Genomic DNA, 17,737 nt, shown 5'->3' on the forward strand with positions numbered 1-17,737 from the left:
CCCCCTTCTCTTCCTCCCCACCCCTCCCCCCAGCCTCTCTCTCACCCACTGACTCCTCAGTTTACAACTTCACTGACTACCTGTCTTGCATGCATACCAGCCCAGTCTCTGGCTTCTTTACTATTCATTCCATCCAGGAACAGCTGCACACTAACTGCAAAGGCTTCCTCAGCCTGACGAAGGGTTTTTTAACCCGAAAGCTTGCTAAGAAATGTTTCCCAACTTTTTAAGTTGGTCTAATAAAAGATATCAGATTCACCCAAAGAACGTTGTCTGCCTATGTCCTTAGACCAACATGGTTAGAACCTACAGTCCTTTACCATAGGTAATTCATGGATTGTAAGAGCTGGAAGGAACCTTGCAAGATTATTGGGTCCAGCCCCCTGCACCAGGTAGGAAAGACACCTGGGGTCAGGTGACCCCAGCGAGGTGACCAGCCAGTCTCCTCTTGAAGATTTCTTGGGTAGGTGATTGTACCACCTCTGGAGGGAGAGAGATTATTTCACAGTCTGGACACCCTGACTGTGAAGATGTTTTAAGCCTGAAACTGTCTTCCAGGAGTTTGTGGCCATTACTCTTGGTTTTCCCCAAGGGTGCCCTGGTGAACAGCTGTTTGCCGAGCCCCTGATGTAGCAGTAAGGTGCTACCAAGTCCCCTGTCAGCCTTCTCTTTTTTAGGCTAAAGAGTCCCAGGTCCCTCAGCCTTTTCTTGTATGGCTTGCTGTGCAAGTCTGATCATATGGGTGACTCTTCTCTGGACTCTCTCAAGCTTTACCACATGCTTGTTGAAGTGTGAACTGAACTGGACACAGTACTCCAGCTGCGGTCTTTCCAAAACTGAATAAAGCAGAAGAATATCTTCCTTGGTTTTGCTTGAGATACACTGATTGATGCATGCCAGGTACGTTGCTTTTTAGATTTCAGATACCTGCTATAATCCAGGGAGACGCTGAAGAGTCGCAAGAATTTCTGTGATGTGAAATGTAAAGAAATCTGAATGTGTTACCTGTCCACTCCCTTTACAATTTGACTGACACTAAATGTTACGTAGTTTAAGGAGAAATAGCTAAATGCAAACAGGATTTTAGGACATTCTCTATTTCTTCATTCTTAACATTAATCTAAAGAAAAACACAAATTAGAAATCTGCCTACAGTTTTGACGTAAGTGTAAGATATGTTTTTGTACACCATTATAGAGTTAATTATATTTTCTCAGGTAATAAGACCGTATGTTCTATACATAGTCTTCATAGTCTTATAAATCACTCTTGTTATCAACAGTGGGTTTTAGTTAGGGTAATTTTAAATATTCTGTGTGATTATTTACAAACATATTTGGGAGGCAGATAACTCTTAAATTTTGAATTTAGCTGCAGTTCAGGTTTATGCTATACTTCGTAGTATGTGAGTGTGCGCGTGTGTAGTTTATTACTATGCCTTGTTGCATTCCTTCTCACATCTTCTCCCCCTGGCCTTTTCTTTTACTTCTCAGAATATTTCTCCATTTTTCTCTTCTGTCTAACCAACTTCACTTAGTTAATTTTATGATGCTATTAATCTGACCAAGGACACTCAGGTGCATGTTTCAGGTCATAGTGAATCTTAGAATGACTTGTACTCAAATTATTTTTTTAAGTGGCCATATATATATATTGCAGATTTGGAGATTTTTCCTTCTTTTGAAGAATGTACTACTTCCATAATCAAAATGGCAGCCTAGATAACCCAGTAGTCCTCTCTTACCAAATTTTGATTTTGCCTTCATAGATTCATAGAAGTAGGGTCAGAAGGGACCTTGTAGATCATCAAGTCCGACCCCCTGCCTTGGGCAGGAGAGAAAACCGGGCTCAAGTGACCCCAGCCAGGTAGACATCAAGCCTCCTCTTAAAGACCCCTAGGGTAGGAGCCATCATCACTTCCCTTGTAAGTTGGTTCCAGATCCTAGCTGCCCTGACTGTGAAGTAGTGCCTTTGGATGTCTAGTTTAAACCTACTGTCTAACAATTTGTGGTCATTATTCCTTGTTACCCCGGGGGGGGGGTGCTAGGGGGAACAGGGTCTCTCTCAAACCCTGCTGGTCCCCCCGGTGAGTTTATAGATGGCCACCAGGTCCCCCCTCAGCCTTCTCTTGTGAAGAGAAGGTTCTCTTCATAGGGTCTGCCTCTCTTCTGGGGACAGCAGGGCAGACCCTATGATCATGCGGGTGGCTCTCCTCTGGACCCTTTCAATGCTGTCCACATCCCTCCTGAAGTGTGGCGCCCACAACTGAACACAGTACTCCAGCTGCGGCCTGACCAGCTGCAGCCTGACCAGTGTTGCATAGAGGGGGAGGATCACCTCCTTGGCCCTGCTTGAGATGCATTTGTGGATGCATGATAAGGTACAGTTAGCCCTACTGACCGTGACCTCGCATTGTCGGCCCATGTTCATCTTGGAGTCAACAATGACTCCAAGATCCCTTTCTGCCACTGCTCTCCAGAAGGGAGTTTCCCATCTTATAAGTGTGCTGCTGGTTCGCACTGCCCAAGTGCAGCACCCTGCACTTGTCAGTATTGAAACTCATCCTATTTTCGTTAGCCCACCCCTATAACCTGTCCAGGTCCTGCTGTAATCTGTTCTTCTGTACTAGCATGCCCACCTCACCCCAAATCTTGGTATCATCAGCAAATTTAAACAGGCTGCTTTTTACCCCGTCTTCCAAGTCACTAATAAAGAAATTGTACAGTGCAGGCCCAAGGACTGAGCCCTGGAGGACTCCATTGCCCACTTCCCTCCAGGTCGAATATGATCTGTCCACCACTACCCTCCGAGTATGACCCTTTAGCCAATTTGCAATCTATCTGACTGTGTAGACATCAATGCCACAGTCACCTCGTTTTTTGATGAGAATGGGGTGGTCGACAGTGTCAAAGTCCTTGCTGAAGTCCAGAAAGACTACATCCACCGCGACACTTGCGTCCAGTGCTTTTGGGTCCTGATCGTAGAAGGCAATCAGGTTGGTCTGACAGGACCTGCCCCTAATGAAACCCATGCTGGTTGCCCTTGAGCATCATCTCTGCTGCTGGCCCATCACAGATGTGTTCTTTGATGATCTTATCAAAGAGTTTCCCCAGGATTGAAGTAATGGGCCTATAGTTGCCCAGGTTCTCCCTCTTCCCTTTTTTGAAGATGGGGACCACGTTGGCTTTCTTCCAGTCATCTGGGACCTGGCCAAAGCACCACAAGTGCTCGTAAAGCCGTGCCAGGGGCCCCGCAATAACCTCTGCCAATTCCCTCAACACCCTGGGGTGGAGAGCATCTGGACCTGCTGATTTGAACACGTCCAACCCCTCCAGAAGCGCTCTAACCTGGTCCTCCCTGACCTTAGGCCTGGTGGTGTTTCTCCTGAGTCTGTCTTGGAATTCGAATTCTGGCCTTGGAATTGGAGTTTTCAAAAATGCTGTCAAAATCCATTAAAATAAGATTATTTTGTTTTTTGCAGTATATGTCAAACCTTCTAAAACCTTTCCTTTCCATTTGTTTCCTTGAGTCCTTTGCTCTTATTGTTTATAGATTTTGTAGACATTAGGGCTAGAAGGGACCTTGAAGATCATCAAGCCCAGCCCCCTGCCCCAGGGGCAGGAAGTCAGCTAGGGTAAGCAAGATAAACATCCAAACATTTCTTGAATGAGTCCAAAGTAGGTGCCTGGACCACTTGTGGAGGGAGTCTATTCCAGGCCTTGGGGGCTCGGACAGTAAAGAAGTTTTTCATTATGTCCAGCCTAAAATGGTTATGGAGGAGTTTATGACCATTGGTCTTTGTTATCCCTTGGGGTGCTCTGGTGAACAGGCGTTTCCCCAGATCCTGATGTGCACCCCTTACGTACTTATAGGCAGCCACCAAATCCCCCCCCCCCCCGAGCCTGCGCTTTTCCAAGCTGATGAGTCCCATGGCTCTCAGCCTCTCATCATAAGGCCTATTCTCTTTTCCTCTGATCATGCGTGTGGCTCTCCTCTGGACTCTCTCAAGCTTCTCCATATCCTTCTTGAATTGTGAAGCCCAGAATTGGATGCAGTACTCCAGCTGCAGCCTCACCAAGGCTGAGTACAGCAGGAGGATGACATCCTGGGATTTACTTGAGAAACATCAGTGGATGCAAGCCAGAGTTTTGTTTGCTTTACCAGCTGTGACATCACATTGGTGACTTATGTTCATCTTGTGGTCAATCATGACCCCCAAGTCTCTTTCAGCCGTGGTGCTAGCGAGCATAGCACTGTTGAGCCTATAAGTGTGCTGCGGGTTTTTTTTTCCCTGCTGAGGTGGAGTACCTTGTATTTTTCGGTATTGAACGACATCGGGTTTATACCTGCCTACTTACTAAGCTTATCCAGGTCAGCCTGGATCGCTAGCCTGTCCTCAGGTGTGAATGCTATGCCCCAAATTTTAGTGTCTTTGGCGAACTCGGCCAGTGCGCTTCTGACACCGGTGTCCACATTGTTGATAAAGATGTTGAAGAGAACCGGTCCAAGGACAGAGCCTTGAGGAACACCACTGGTCACAGAGTGCCATAATGATTCGCATCCATCAACTACTACTCTCTGGGTCTGACCTTGGAGCCAATTTCCCGGCCATCAGACTGTGGTGTAGCTGAGGCCACGTTTGGCCAATTTTTGAATAAGGAGATCATGGGACACCAGATCATATATCTGGACTTCAAAAAAGCCTTCAATGTCGATCTCTTCTTCCTTGTCCAGGTGATATGTCACCTGGTCATAGAAGGAGATGAGATTGGTCAAGCAAAACCTACCCGCGACAAACCCGTGCTGGCTGTCCCTCAGGATGTTGCCATCAGCCAGCTTATCAAAAAGAGTCTCTTTGATAATTTTCTCCAGAATCTTACTGGGGATTAAGGTCAAGCTGATTGGCCTGTAATTCCCAGGATCTACTTTCCTCCCTTTCTTGAAGATGGGTAGCACATTGACCTTCTTCCAGTCTTCAGGTACTTCACCTGAGCGCCACAAATTTTTGGATATTTTTGCCAATGGTTGGGCTATGACACCTGCCAGCTCCTTGAGTACTCTAGGGTGTAATCTGTTAGGACCAGCTGACTTGAAGATGTCCAGCCTCTCAAGGTGTTCCTTTACAAGGTCTGCACTGATGCTGGGTATAGATACGCCTTCACCCTGGCCGTCCTGTGTCACGCTACGCAGGGCGGTCCGTTTGGGCTAATGAAAAACCGATGTGAAGTACCCATTAAGCAGGTTGGCTTTTTCCTGGGTGTTGATTATCAGTTGTCCCATTTGGTTCACCAGGGGTCCAATGTTACCCTTGCTTTTTTCCCCGACTCCCTACATATCTGAAAAAGGACTTTTTATTATCCTTGATGTGTGAAGCCAGATGGAGTTCAGTTGCAGCCTTGGCTTCCCTGGTCCGCTTCCTGCAGGCACGGACCAGTGCTGGGTACTCCTCCTTGGTGGTTATTCTAGCCTTCCATCCTTTATAAGTCTTTCTTTTTAGGCATAGGAGGTCCTCAAGTTCCCTGCTGAGCCAAGGGGGTTGCTGCGCCTTTTTCCTACCCTTCCTCTTTGATGGGATGGACAACGCTTGTGCTGTCAGGATCGCTCCCTTGAGGAGCAATCCCTCCTCTTGGACTCCTCTTTCTGTTGAGTCATAGTCCCTTAGGGCCTTGACAATGAGCCTCCTGAGCTTGTCGAAGTCAGCTTTCCTAAAGTTGAGGAGTTCTGCTTTGCTGACTGACTTGCCAGCTTTGCGATTGATAGTAAAGGTGATCAGCTCATGGTCACTATCACCCAGCTTTCCATCGATTCTTATGTCATTGATCAGATCATCCCCTTTGGCCAGTACCAAGTCCAGCAGTGCTTTACCTCTTGTTGGCCCGTAGACTACTTGAGTCAGGTAGAGCTTGTCCACGCATGTGAGGAAGCTTTGTGACTGATCGGATTTGGCGAAGTGCTCTTCCCATGAGATGTCCAGGTAGTTAGTCTCCCATGACAGCCATGCAAAGAGAGCATGCAGACTCAGCCAACTCCCTGGTGAATTCCTGTTCTAGCTCTTGTTTCTGGTTAGGAGGTCTGTAGTAGACTCCTACCATGATGATGTCCCCTGTGCCACATTCCCCATGTATTTTAACCCAAAGAGACTCCAGTCGTCCTTCCTGGATGCCAGTGTCAATTTGCAGGGACGTGTAGCTTTCCTTGACATAGAGAGCTGCACCCCCACCCTTTTTATCATCTTCATAGATTCATAGATGTTAGGGTCAGAAGGGACCTCAATAGATCATCGAGTCCGACCCCCCTACATAGGCAGGAAAGAGTGCTGGGTCTAGATGACTCCAGCTAGATGCCTATCTAACCTCCTCTTGAAGACCCGCAGGGTAGGGGAGAGCACCACCTCCTTGGGAGCCCATTCCAGACTTTGGCCACTCGAACTGTGAAGAAGTTCTTCCTAATGTCTAGTCTAAATCTGCTCTCTGCTAGCTTGTGGCCATTGTTTCTTGTAACCCCCAGGGGCACCTTGGTGAGTAAAACCTCACCATTTCCCTTCTGTGCCCCCATGATGAACTTATAGGAAGCCACAAGGTTGCCTCTCAACCTTCTCTTGCGGAGGCAGAAGAGGTCTAGGTGCTCTAGTCTCTCCTCATAGAGCTTGGCCTGCAAGCCCTTAACCATGCGTGTGGCCCTTCTCTGGACCCTCTCCAGGTTATCCACATCTCTCTTGTAGTGCGGCGCCCAAAATTGCATGCAGTATTCCAACTGCGGTCTGACCAGTGCCCGATAGAGGGGACGTATCATCTCCTTGGTTCTGTTTGTCATGCATCTGCTGATGTACGCTAAAGTGCCATTAGCTTTTCTGATGACTTTGTCACACTGACAACTCATGTTCATCTTGGAGTCCACTAGGACTTGAACACCTTCAAGATGAAACTGGATGCTTATCTTGCTGGGATCCTATGACCCCAGCTGACTTCCTGCCCTTTGGGCGGGGGGCTGGACTCGATGATCTTCTGAGGTCCCTTCCAGCCCTAATGTCTATGAAATCTATGAAATCTTAGGAACACTGAGGCAAATAACTCATTGAGGAATTCAGCCTTGTCCCCCCTGTCCGTCACCATTTGCTTATGGCCATTTAGTAGAGGTCCTATCCCACCCTGGGCCTTCCTTTTACTCCCTATATATCTAAAAAAAATTTTTTTGTTATCCTTAACTTGGGATGCCATCCTCAGCTCCATGGTAGTTTTGGCCCGTCTAACTGCCTCCCTACAAGCACGAGCAGAGGAGGTATATTCCTCTTTAGTAATCTCTCCCCGTTTCCACTTTTTATATGCCCCCCTTTTAGCCTGTAGGCTGCTCTGGATTTCTCTGGTCAGTCAAGGAAGCCTCTTGGCCCCTTTCCCCCCTTTTCCCTGCATCGGGATCATCTCCCTCTGTGCCCGAAGGATCATTTCCTTAAGGCACAGCCACCCTTCCTGGGCTCCCATCTCTTCAAAACTCTTACTCTACAGTGTGTTCTTGACTAAACGCCTGAGTTCATTGAAATCAGGTTTCCTAAAGTCTAGTACTTTCACCCTACTAGTTACCTTACCCACTCGGTGTCTTATGATGAATTCTATTATCAGGATCTCTCCTGTACAGGGTATAGCCATCTATACCTGTGGCCCAGTCATAGGTGGGAGTCCCAGCAAGTCTCCGCTATCCCTATGAGATCGTAGTCTTTCTTGCTTAGCAGGAGGACCAGTTCCTCTTGTTTGTTCCCCAAGCTCCTGGCATTGGTGTACAGACACTTACGTGTCCCATTGGAAGCCCTAGGCTTCCTTGCACTCCCAGGCAGACATTGTTTCAGGGCTGGGGTGGGTGTGGACTCCCTTGGATGCCCTAACCTTCTGGTTATGGAGTAGCTGCCTAGTGGGCTTGCACTGGCGGTTATCCACCCATCCCCCAGCAGCCTTAGTTTAAAGCCCAGTCAAGCAGGTCAGCCAGTCTGGCTGAGAAGAGCCTCCTCCCCAGCGGAGTGAGGTGGAGGCCATCTCTTCCCAGCAGACTGCTGCCTCTCTCACCAAAGAACGGACTATGGTCGTGGAAGCCAAAGCCTTCATGATGACACCAGAGCCGCAGTCTCTGGTTTATTACCTTGATCCTCCTCTCCCTCCTCAGCCCATAGCCCGAAACAGGGAGGATTGAGGAAAACACCACCTGTGCCTCCAACCCCTTAAGTCCCACTCCCAGAGCCTTGTAGCACCTCATTACCCAGCTGGGATTGCTCTGAGCTGTCATTCGTGCTCGTGGATAAGGAGCCATAGGGTAGTGGTTGATGGGCCAGATGAGTTTTGGGATCCTCTTGGCTGTGTCCCGGGTACGGGCTCCCAGAAAGCAGCAGACCTCCTGGGCTAAGGGGTTGGGGTAGTAGATTGTGCCCTCAGTCCCCCTCAGGAGGGATTCTCCCACAATGACCACTCTGAATGGCCTTAGGGAGAGCAGGGGCGGTAGCTGAGGATGACCCTGTGTTGCCTGCAGGAGCTGGCAACTCGGCAGGCTCTGCTGGGGTTGCAAGAGGTACGTACCTGTTGCAAAGCTCCAGAGGGGTGGGGACCTTGGTGCGGCGGGTCTTGGGGCCCTTGACCACCTTGATCCAACCCCCTGGCTGGATAGCATGGTAGATCCCCGAGTCCTCCCTTGTCCTGGAAGGTGACCTTGGTCTACCCTCTGCCTCCAGGGGGCGAAGGGCCTGGCAGTACGAGTCAATTTCCTGCTTGCCATCCCTTATGACACGCAGTCTCTGGACAGAGGAGCTCCAGGCTGCAATCAGGCACCTCAGAGACTCCAAAGTGGAGCAAACCTCACAAGGGGAGGTGGCCATGCTCCCGGACTGCTGATGGGACTGCGTTCCCTAGGGCTCACAGACAGGGCCACGGGCCCTCCTGCGCAAGCTCCTGCACTAACTTGTGCGCTGAGCAGACAAGCATGCCTGTTTGCGAGCCTCCAGTCGCATGGCTTCCTGTGGGCTAGGCGAAGTAGGGGACGGGGGAGGGAGGGCCATGTCCCTCTTCGACTCTGACTCAGCTGCTCTGCAGCTCCTCTCCTGGGAGTTCCAACATCAGTGAGATATAGTTCCTTCCTTCCATCTCTCCTGTCTTTCCTTCTTTCACACATTTTGATCCTTGCTTTCATAACTGTAAGGAGTTTAGAGCCTTGAGAATGTAGATGGCCCTCTAAAATTTGTGTTAGCTGTGGAGTGATAACCTCAGGGATTAAAGGGATAGATCGGTGAGCTCAGGAACAAAGCAGATTAGAATTCTGAGGGACCATGTAGGCATTTGATTTAACTCATACAGTCACAATCCCATATTCTAGCTGGTTAACTAGGTTTATGGACAGTATTGGCCAACTGGAAATGATGCGGATATTCTATGCATTGGCGATGTTAACAACTTTACTGGTTCAAATAGTTAACATATGCCAGAAGCAGATTTCTATGGATAAAAGGTGTGTTGTGAGAAAATTTGGTATTTTAAAAGTCTAATATAGACTAGGCAGCATATAATGTTAACGTGTGCTGACTGGCCAAGTTGTATCCCAGAAGCATTAACTTGATCTCCTCTACAAGCACATAGGAAAACATTGCTTGATATATATTAATGTTAACTTTCTCACAGCACACCTTTTTATCCCATTCAAGATAAATTTATGTGATAGAACATAGATGGAAAAATCAGCCAACAAGCCTATGTACTGATGCAGTGAATAAAGACTTCCTGTGAGCTAGGGAGAAAAGCATAGCTTTAACAGTTGAGTCACTTTAAGCTAAGAATTGTTTTGAAGTTGGCAGTGTCCTTGAAAAGGAGCTGTGAATTATTTCCTAGCACTGACAATGTGCTCTGCACTATACAAGACACAGGTGTCAAGATAGTCTGTGCTCTAGGGAATGTGCTGTCTAGAAGACTTACTCTAATGACAGTCATTCTTTTGATTGAATGGGGCTGGGAACCTCCTACCTTGTTTTCTGAAAGGAGAGAGGGGTCAGAGAATAGATCATCCTCTTAGTCACTGTTCATTTTTTCTGAGCAGTAGGGGGAGTAAAGAAGAGTCTCTTGGCCACTCATACTGAGGATGGGAAAACGAGCAAGTATCCATAATGCCCTGGGGCAGCAGCAGTTGAGTCCTGTGGGGCAGGCAGGGCGGAACTTTCATCTGGGCTGGTGGTAACTCATTGGACACATTTTTAAAGACCTGATTATATTGAAAATACTAATATATGCCAGACAAGCTAGACGGGTATAGGTTGTAGCCATGTTGGTCTCGGGACATAGGCAGACAAGGTTCTTTGGGTAAATCTGATATCTTTTACTAGACCAAATCAGATAGTTGGAAAAATTCTTCTTTGCATGTTTTCAGGTATAAATACACTTGATGAGGCTGAGGAAGCACCTGCAGTTGGTTTGTGCTTTTCCTGGATGGAATGAATAGTAAAGAAGCCTCTCCTACCAAACAACAGTTGTACACCAGAAAGAACACACACTGGAAATCTATCAAAGACAAGAATACCTAATTACCTGTGGGAGCACATTTCTCACAAGAAAAGCACTCTCTCTTGCTCATAGTCACAATCTCAGTTCTAATCCTCAAAGGGAATTTATAAAACACCTTTCACAGACAAGCCTATGAACTTCATTTCATCAACCCACTGGATACAAAAAAATCATGGACTAAACAGACGTTGGATTTATGGTACATTATTACCGGCCTAACATCTGACTCCCAGGTACCTCTCAACTGTTTACCAGCTACATTCATTCTCCTTCCCCGCCTCCTTTCTCTTACCCACTGACTCCTCAGTCTACATCTTCACTGACTGGCTTTCTTGCATGCATACCAGCCTTTGGCTGCTTTACTCTTCATTCCATCCAGAAAGAGCACACACCAACTTCAGAAGCTTCCCCAGCCTGATGAAGGGTATTTATACCTGCAAGCTTGCTAAGAAGAATTTTTCCAACTATTTGAGTTGGTCTAATAAAAGATATCAGATTTATCCAAAGAACCTTGTCTACACAAGCTAGAGGAAGGTCTCTCATTTGTATGCTCCTCTGGTCTTACAAGTGAGAGTTCTTGTCCACCTTGTTCATAAGTGTCATTAGTTCAAAGCTAACATTGTGCAGGTTTTTTGGTTGCTTGTTTACAGTTATTTCATCTTTTAAAGCAGCTGCAATGTTCTTGGGGTGCTGGTGGAGTTGGCTGATGTGACTGCAGAGCTGCTGGCCATTTTCTTTGAAAACTCGTGGTGATCAGGGGAGGTCCTAGATGACTGGAAAAGGGCAAATATAGAGCCCATCTTTAAGAAAGTGAAGGAGGAGGATCTGGGGTACTACAGACCGGTCAGCCTTGCCTCAGTCCCTGGAAAAAACATGGATCAGGTCCTCAAGTCATCCATTTCTAGGCATTTGGACAGGAAGGTGATTAGGACAAGTCAGCATGGATTCACCAAGGGCAAGTCATACCTGACCAACCTGATTGCCTTCTATGATGAGATGACTAGCTCTGTAGATGTTGGGAGAGCAATGCACATGATATACCTTGACTTTAACAAGGCTGTTGATATGGTCTCCCACAATATTCTTTCAAGCAGGCTGAGGAAGTATGGGTTGTATGAATGGACTGTAAGGTGGATAGAAAACTGGCTGGATCCATCAGGCTCAGAGGGTAATAGTCAATGGTACAGTGTCTACTTGGCAGCTAAGTGGAGTGTCCCAGAGGTTAGTCTTGGGGCCAGCTTCGTTCAAGGTCTTCATCAGCGACCTGGAAGATGGGATGGAGTGCACCCTCAGCAAGTCTGCAGATGACACCGCAGTTCAAGAGGGATGTGGATAACCTGGAGAAGGTCCAGAGAAGGGCCACTCATATGGTTAAGGGCTTGCAGGCCAAGCACTATGAGGAGATACTAGGACACCTGGACCTCTTCAGCCTCCACAAGAGAAGGTTGAGAGGCGACCTTGTGGCTGCCTATAAGTTCATCATGGGGGCACAGAAGGGAAAGGATGAGGTTTTACTCACCAAGGTGCCCCTGGGGGTTACAAGCTAGCCATAAGCTAGCAGAGAGCAGATTTAGACTAGACATTAGGAAGAACTTCTTCACATTTCGAGTGTCCAAAGTCTGGAATGGGCTCCCAAGGAAGGTGGTGCTCTCCCCTACCCTGGGGGTCTTCAAGAGGAGGTTAGATAGGCATCTAGCTGGAGTCATCTAAACCCAGCACTTTCCTGCCTATGCGGGGGGTCGGACTTGATGGTCTCTTGAGGTTCCTTCTGACCCTAACATCTATGAATCTGTGACACCAAGCTGGTGGGAGTAGTGGATACACTGGAGAATAGGGCTGGGATTCAGAGAGATCTAGAGAAATTGGAGGACTGGACTAAAAGGAATCTCATGATATTCAGTGAGGATAAGTGCAAAGTCCTGCACTTAGGCTAGAAAGTCCCATGCACTGGTACAAGCTGGGGGCTGACTGGCTGGGCAGCAACTCTGCAGAAAAAGACTTGGGGGTTACAGTGGGCAATTAAGTTGCGTATGAGGCAACGGTGCGCCCTTGTGCTGCAGGCTAACAGCATACTGGGCTGCATTAGTAGGAGTGTTGCTATCACATCACAGAAAGTGATTTTTTCCCTTTGTTCAGCACTGGTGAGACCACATGTGGAGTACTGTGTCCAGTTTGGGTCCCCAGTCCCTGTGTCATCGTCCCGTGTGTGTGTGTGTCCGTCCCCGAAAGGATTTGGATAAATTGTAGAGAGTCCAGTGGAGAGCAACAAGAATGGTTCAGGAGTGGGGCACATGACTTCTAAGGAGAGGCTGAGGGAACTGGGTTTCTTTATTCAGAGGAGACTGAGAGGGGATTTAATAGCAGCCTTCAAGTACCTGAAATAGGGTCAAAAGAGAATGGAACTGGACTGTTTTCAGTGGTGGCAGCTGACAGAACCAGAAGTAATGGTCTCAAGTTGTAGCAAGGGAAGTGTAGGTTAGCTATTAGGAAGAATTTTCTCACTAGGAAGATAATAAAGCACTTGAAGAGGTTACCCAGAGAGGTGGTGGAATCTCCATCCTTGGAGGTTTTTAAGACCTGGCTAGACAAAGCTCTAGCTGGAATTGATCTAGTTTGGGGATGGTTCTGCTTTGAATAGGGGGTTGGACTAGAAGATCTCGTGAAGTCCTTTCCAACCCTAATTTTCTATGGTTCTCTTTCAAAAACAGGTATAGGTAACTTCAGCTGTTGTTTTTCAATGATCTGTTATCATTTGATTGGTGAAAGACAGCAGTGTGCCAGTAAATCATGTCTGTTAATTTGAGCTCCCTCTGGTGGCTTGCCAGAGAACTGATTGTTCATGAAAGGTTGTTTAGATCGGTGACAGTGTCTACTGGAAAAAAAAAAAAAAAAAAAAAAAAAGAAAACAAATGAACAAACAAACTCTGCAAAATACCATCCCCACCAGATTCTAGTTTTAAAATGCGATGAAGTGTATAATTTTTGCCTTCAGTATGCATAGGCTCATCTCCTAGAAGTTTTTAAAAACATTAGCAGAATTTGAATTGCCTGTACCCATGTTTGGATGCCCTCTCTCTCTCATCTCCCTCCTCTTTGAGCTATTGATGTCTAGATTTTTATTCTGTTTCAGTTGATGCATATTTTGTAAATAGAGCACTTGGTATTTTTCTACAAGCATATTCATTTTGGTGGCAGGAGGCAGAATGTGTGATGCATGTTCCTCTGTAGTGGAAAGCTATACAGCAGGAGTCTTAGAGGTCCTAAAGTCAAGCAGGTGGCAAGTAGATTTTGAGGGGTAAAGTCGTCCCATTCCCCCCCCCCCCTTTTTCCTATTAATCTTCCTCGTTTGGTGTTGAAATGCATCTGTGATTCACTGTTATCGCATGTGGAGGAGGAAAGGATACCTAATGTTCTCTTAAGCTTACATAGTATTCTGGAAGGAGGGTTGACTCCTAAGGGATCCTTTCACAGTTAACATTGCAAAGATTAATACTGCAGAGATCATATAATCCAAAAAGATAGGTCAATAAAAAGAATACAAGGCTGGGAAGCAGGATACAGTATACAAACAAAAGTGAATGATGAAGCTCTTAGTCCCATCTTTAAAATTTTTTTCTAGACCAAGTGTTATGTAGCAGGGAAGATGAATAATGTTAAAATGGATTACTGTTATATAACTTTTGTTTATAAATACGGTTTTTCCTGACAAGTCCCTTCATTAATCCATTATCAGTTGGCCAATTTCTTGTAGGCATGAGTGATGGAGGGGGTGGGTGAGTGCATGGTGGGAAGTTCAATGACTAGTAATTATAAAGGTGTGGGGGAGAAGTAAGATGGAATGGATGATTGCTGTAGTCTTAGAAGCAGATTTGAGGGAATGGATGTGGGTAGATAATGGAGAAAAGATGGGAGTGAACAGAGGATAACAAAAATTGGGGTGAAATAGAAATGTAAAGATGAAGTATACTGACAGAGGAGGATTAGAGATTACCATAGAACAGGAAGGGAGAGGAGAGTGGTAAAAACCAAAATGGAAATGTAAAAGGGGAGAAGACAGAATTTTTGAGAGGAGGGTTTGGAGACACTGAAAGAAAAGTAGGGGAAAGACAGTAGCTGCTAAATCTCTTTGAGACATTAGAAAGTAATTGTCAGAGCACCTAAAGTATTCTGTAGACAACAAGCCTGCATTATTTCATTGAGCTAGATTATATGAAAGATTTCTTTTATTTATAAATGTATTATCTTATTGCATGTCTGTAAAAGGGTGTACTGAATGAGTTTTTATGATCTCAGTGTCTGTATTTTAATTGTACATCAGAAGCTCAGTTTTGATCACTTCAACTGTTGTGGCATTTACCTCAGTGAAAGAGACTTATTTTCCATTGAGATGAACTTTGAAGAGCTACCTGTGAACTACTAACAAAAAAAATTTGAAGAGGGGTCAAGAATGAAATTATCTTTATGGTAAATGGAACAAATAAACACTGGTACAAAGGAAACTTGAATACTTCCAGTGCCTAGGCTGTATGCAACTACAAGTTTCTGTTGCTGTGTTGTTGGGTTTTTTTGGCTGGCTAGCTGGCTTTTTTCTTCTCTGACCCCCCTCACTTCCCCCCCTGCACCCCCCCCAAATTTTTTACACAGGCTTAGAATAGTTGTATAAATTAAATGTGGAGGAAATTAAAATAACATTTCTCTTTTCCTTTAGAACACATCAGTAATGGAGGATCAGAATGAAGATGAGTCTCCAAAGAAAAATACCTTATGGCAGGTAGGACTGAATTTTCCAAAGAAAGGATGTAAATAATTGAAGTGTTCTCACTGTCTTACATTTATGAAGCTTCCAAATGCTTGCCTTTAGAAATGTATTGTCCCTTTTACACACATTTGGCTTAATCATCCTAAAAGTAGTTTGGCCTTCAGGAGGAAGACAAGTGACCAGTTTACAAAGTTGACTGATCTTTTTAGAATTTGCTTTTTTCATATCCTTTGAAATTAGATACAACTCCAGCTTTAAAACATACTTTACAGTGCAAAGTGCAACAGCCATCAATCGGTCCATTAATGGAAAGAATATGGTCCGAGACTATCCTACAATTGCAGGAAATGACTGTGGTATAGATTGTTTAACAGATGCCGTTCTGTAAAGTGAGTATCCCAGTCTCACTGCCCATATGCTATGAATTTCTGTTCATTCTTTACTCTGGATTAGGTTTAAGCGGTTATCTTCAGAAAGTAAAAATCACAATCTTCTATCCCTGATCAGATCAACTTGCACTATGGAAGGCTAGTCTAGAGTTGACTCAGTCCCTCTGATGACATGCTATGTATCAATAGGATGTTTATGTAGAAATAATATGTAGATAAGTTAAAATATAGAATCTTAGTAGTGAAAACAATTGTTATCCAAAATTTAGCTGCATATTGATCAGGTTATCTTTCAGTATTTTGCAGCTCAAACTTGACTCCAAAATCCAGTGTTTATCAGTTACTTGTCAGAATATCATATCAATTTCATTAATTTAACTTTGATATTCTAATGACAAGAAATAGAATGTGAACTTCTAATTCCATTGCTAAGAAGGGAAATATCTTCTTGTGCTGCTGTGTTTTGGACTTGCCTGATACCAACTGAAATTTTTTTTAATAAAAAGTTACTTGCCAAAATCCTACAGTTCATTGTATTTTTATTAAATTTCCTAATCTTTGAGATTTTTTGCTACCTGGGTATAGGAGCCAATTTCTTTTTCAAGCTATTGGGCTTCTGACTCGTAAACTGCTGGGTGGTGACCTAGCGAACAACTATATAGTTAGGCATGGCAGGATTCAATTTTTATCGATAAACAGTGATTTCACCTGACAGTCTGATGAAAAAATATTTTCACTGGCAATCATTGAAATTTACATACAGGAGACATTAAAAAAAATGAGGTGGAGGTAAAGAAATGGTGTTGGGGGGAGGGATTTGAGATTATGTACACACAGCGGCAGCTGTAGGAGCTGGGGGCTGTGCTAGTAAGGCTGTGCTGGAAGGGGGTTTGGAGGAGTAGAGCTGGTAGCAACAGGGAGCAAGCTGGTAGCAACAGGGTGCCACTGGCCACTCACTCTGCCCAGGTCCCAGCCAGGGAAGGGGCCAAACTCCTGTGGAGCCTGACCTGGCCCTTGTGTTAGGGGTAGGAGCCAAACTCTCATTGAGGTTGGGCTCCATGGGAGTTTGGTCCCTGTCCCGGCTGAAACATGGGCAGAATGATGGGTGGGCATCGCCAAGCTCCTGGGCGCTATAAGCCCTGTCCATCCTATCTCCCCTCCCCCAGCACAGCCTTACTGGTATGGTTTCCAGCTCGTGTGTGTGTGTATTACACATGATAAATTGATAAAAATTGAAAATTACACCCCTAATTTTGTGTAATCCTGAAAATGTCAATGGATTAAAAATAGGAATAAATGCTTAAAAATAAACATTGATTTTTAGCCATCAAAATGAATTAAAAATGACTTGTATTATAGTACTTTTAAGCATGGTTTAGAGCTAAGGCCAAACTTCTGTCAGACTTTTCCAGTGAGCACTAAAATAATAGAGAATGGATCTTTGTGTTTACAAACTGAAACTTCAGGAATGGTCTCTAACAGTCTCTAAAACTTGAAATTAACTTTTACATGAGCTGCTAGATTTTGGTTTGAAAGAACAGGTTTGATTTCCAAGGAAAGAAAGTTAGATAATAGCTTTTCACCTTTCTTTAACTTACCTCTATCTTGAGGTTTACCCATGCAGCACCTTGGCCTTTCATTGTTGGTCACTAGCAACATGTTGTAGAAACAAGTGTTCTTGTAACAGAAAAGTGAAAGGAAGCTGAAGAGAACCTCATTGTGGTATGGATGGCTGCTATTTTCTGCATCAATTTTATGTTTCTTTGTGCCTGAACATTAGACTTAATTTGCAATTAGTCACAAACTGTCATTTATATTATGTAGACCAATGTTTCTCAACCTGTAGGTTGACCCAAAAGTGGGTCGCAAGACTATATGAAAGGGTCACAAACAAACTTTAAAAATCAGTTCTCCTTTTAAATGAGAAAAATGTAGGAAACCATGACTCCTTCCTTGCAGGCTGACAGAGTTCTAGCCTTCAAGGGACTGCTTGGAGGACCCCTGCCCCATCCCATGCACTGCGGAGGCTGGGGGTGGGGGAGCGCGTTGGGTCTGGCCATTGATGT

At 45.2% G+C, this 17,737-nt stretch overlaps 1 protein-coding gene across 5 annotated transcripts in view; it reads left to right on the forward strand.

Moving 5' to 3' along the window:
* FBXW11 (F-box and WD repeat domain containing 11) overlaps nucleotides 1-17,737 on the forward strand; it is a 134,147-nt gene that overhangs the window by 59,512 nt on the left and 56,898 nt on the right. For all 5 annotated transcript variants that reach the window (XM_014606560.3, XM_014606563.3, XM_014606561.3 and 2 more), the window contains one exon: nucleotides 15,232-15,294. In XM_014606560.3, coding sequence (XP_014462046.1) covers nucleotides 15,232-15,294 — 63 coding nt within the window. The remainder of the gene's footprint in view (nucleotides 1-15,231; nucleotides 15,295-17,737) is intronic.

Source organism: Alligator mississippiensis, chromosome 9 (assembly GCF_030867095.1).
Source record: "Alligator mississippiensis isolate rAllMis1 chromosome 9, rAllMis1, whole genome shotgun sequence".
Classification (NCBI taxonomy): Eukaryota; Metazoa; Chordata; order Crocodylia; family Alligatoridae; genus Alligator; species Alligator mississippiensis.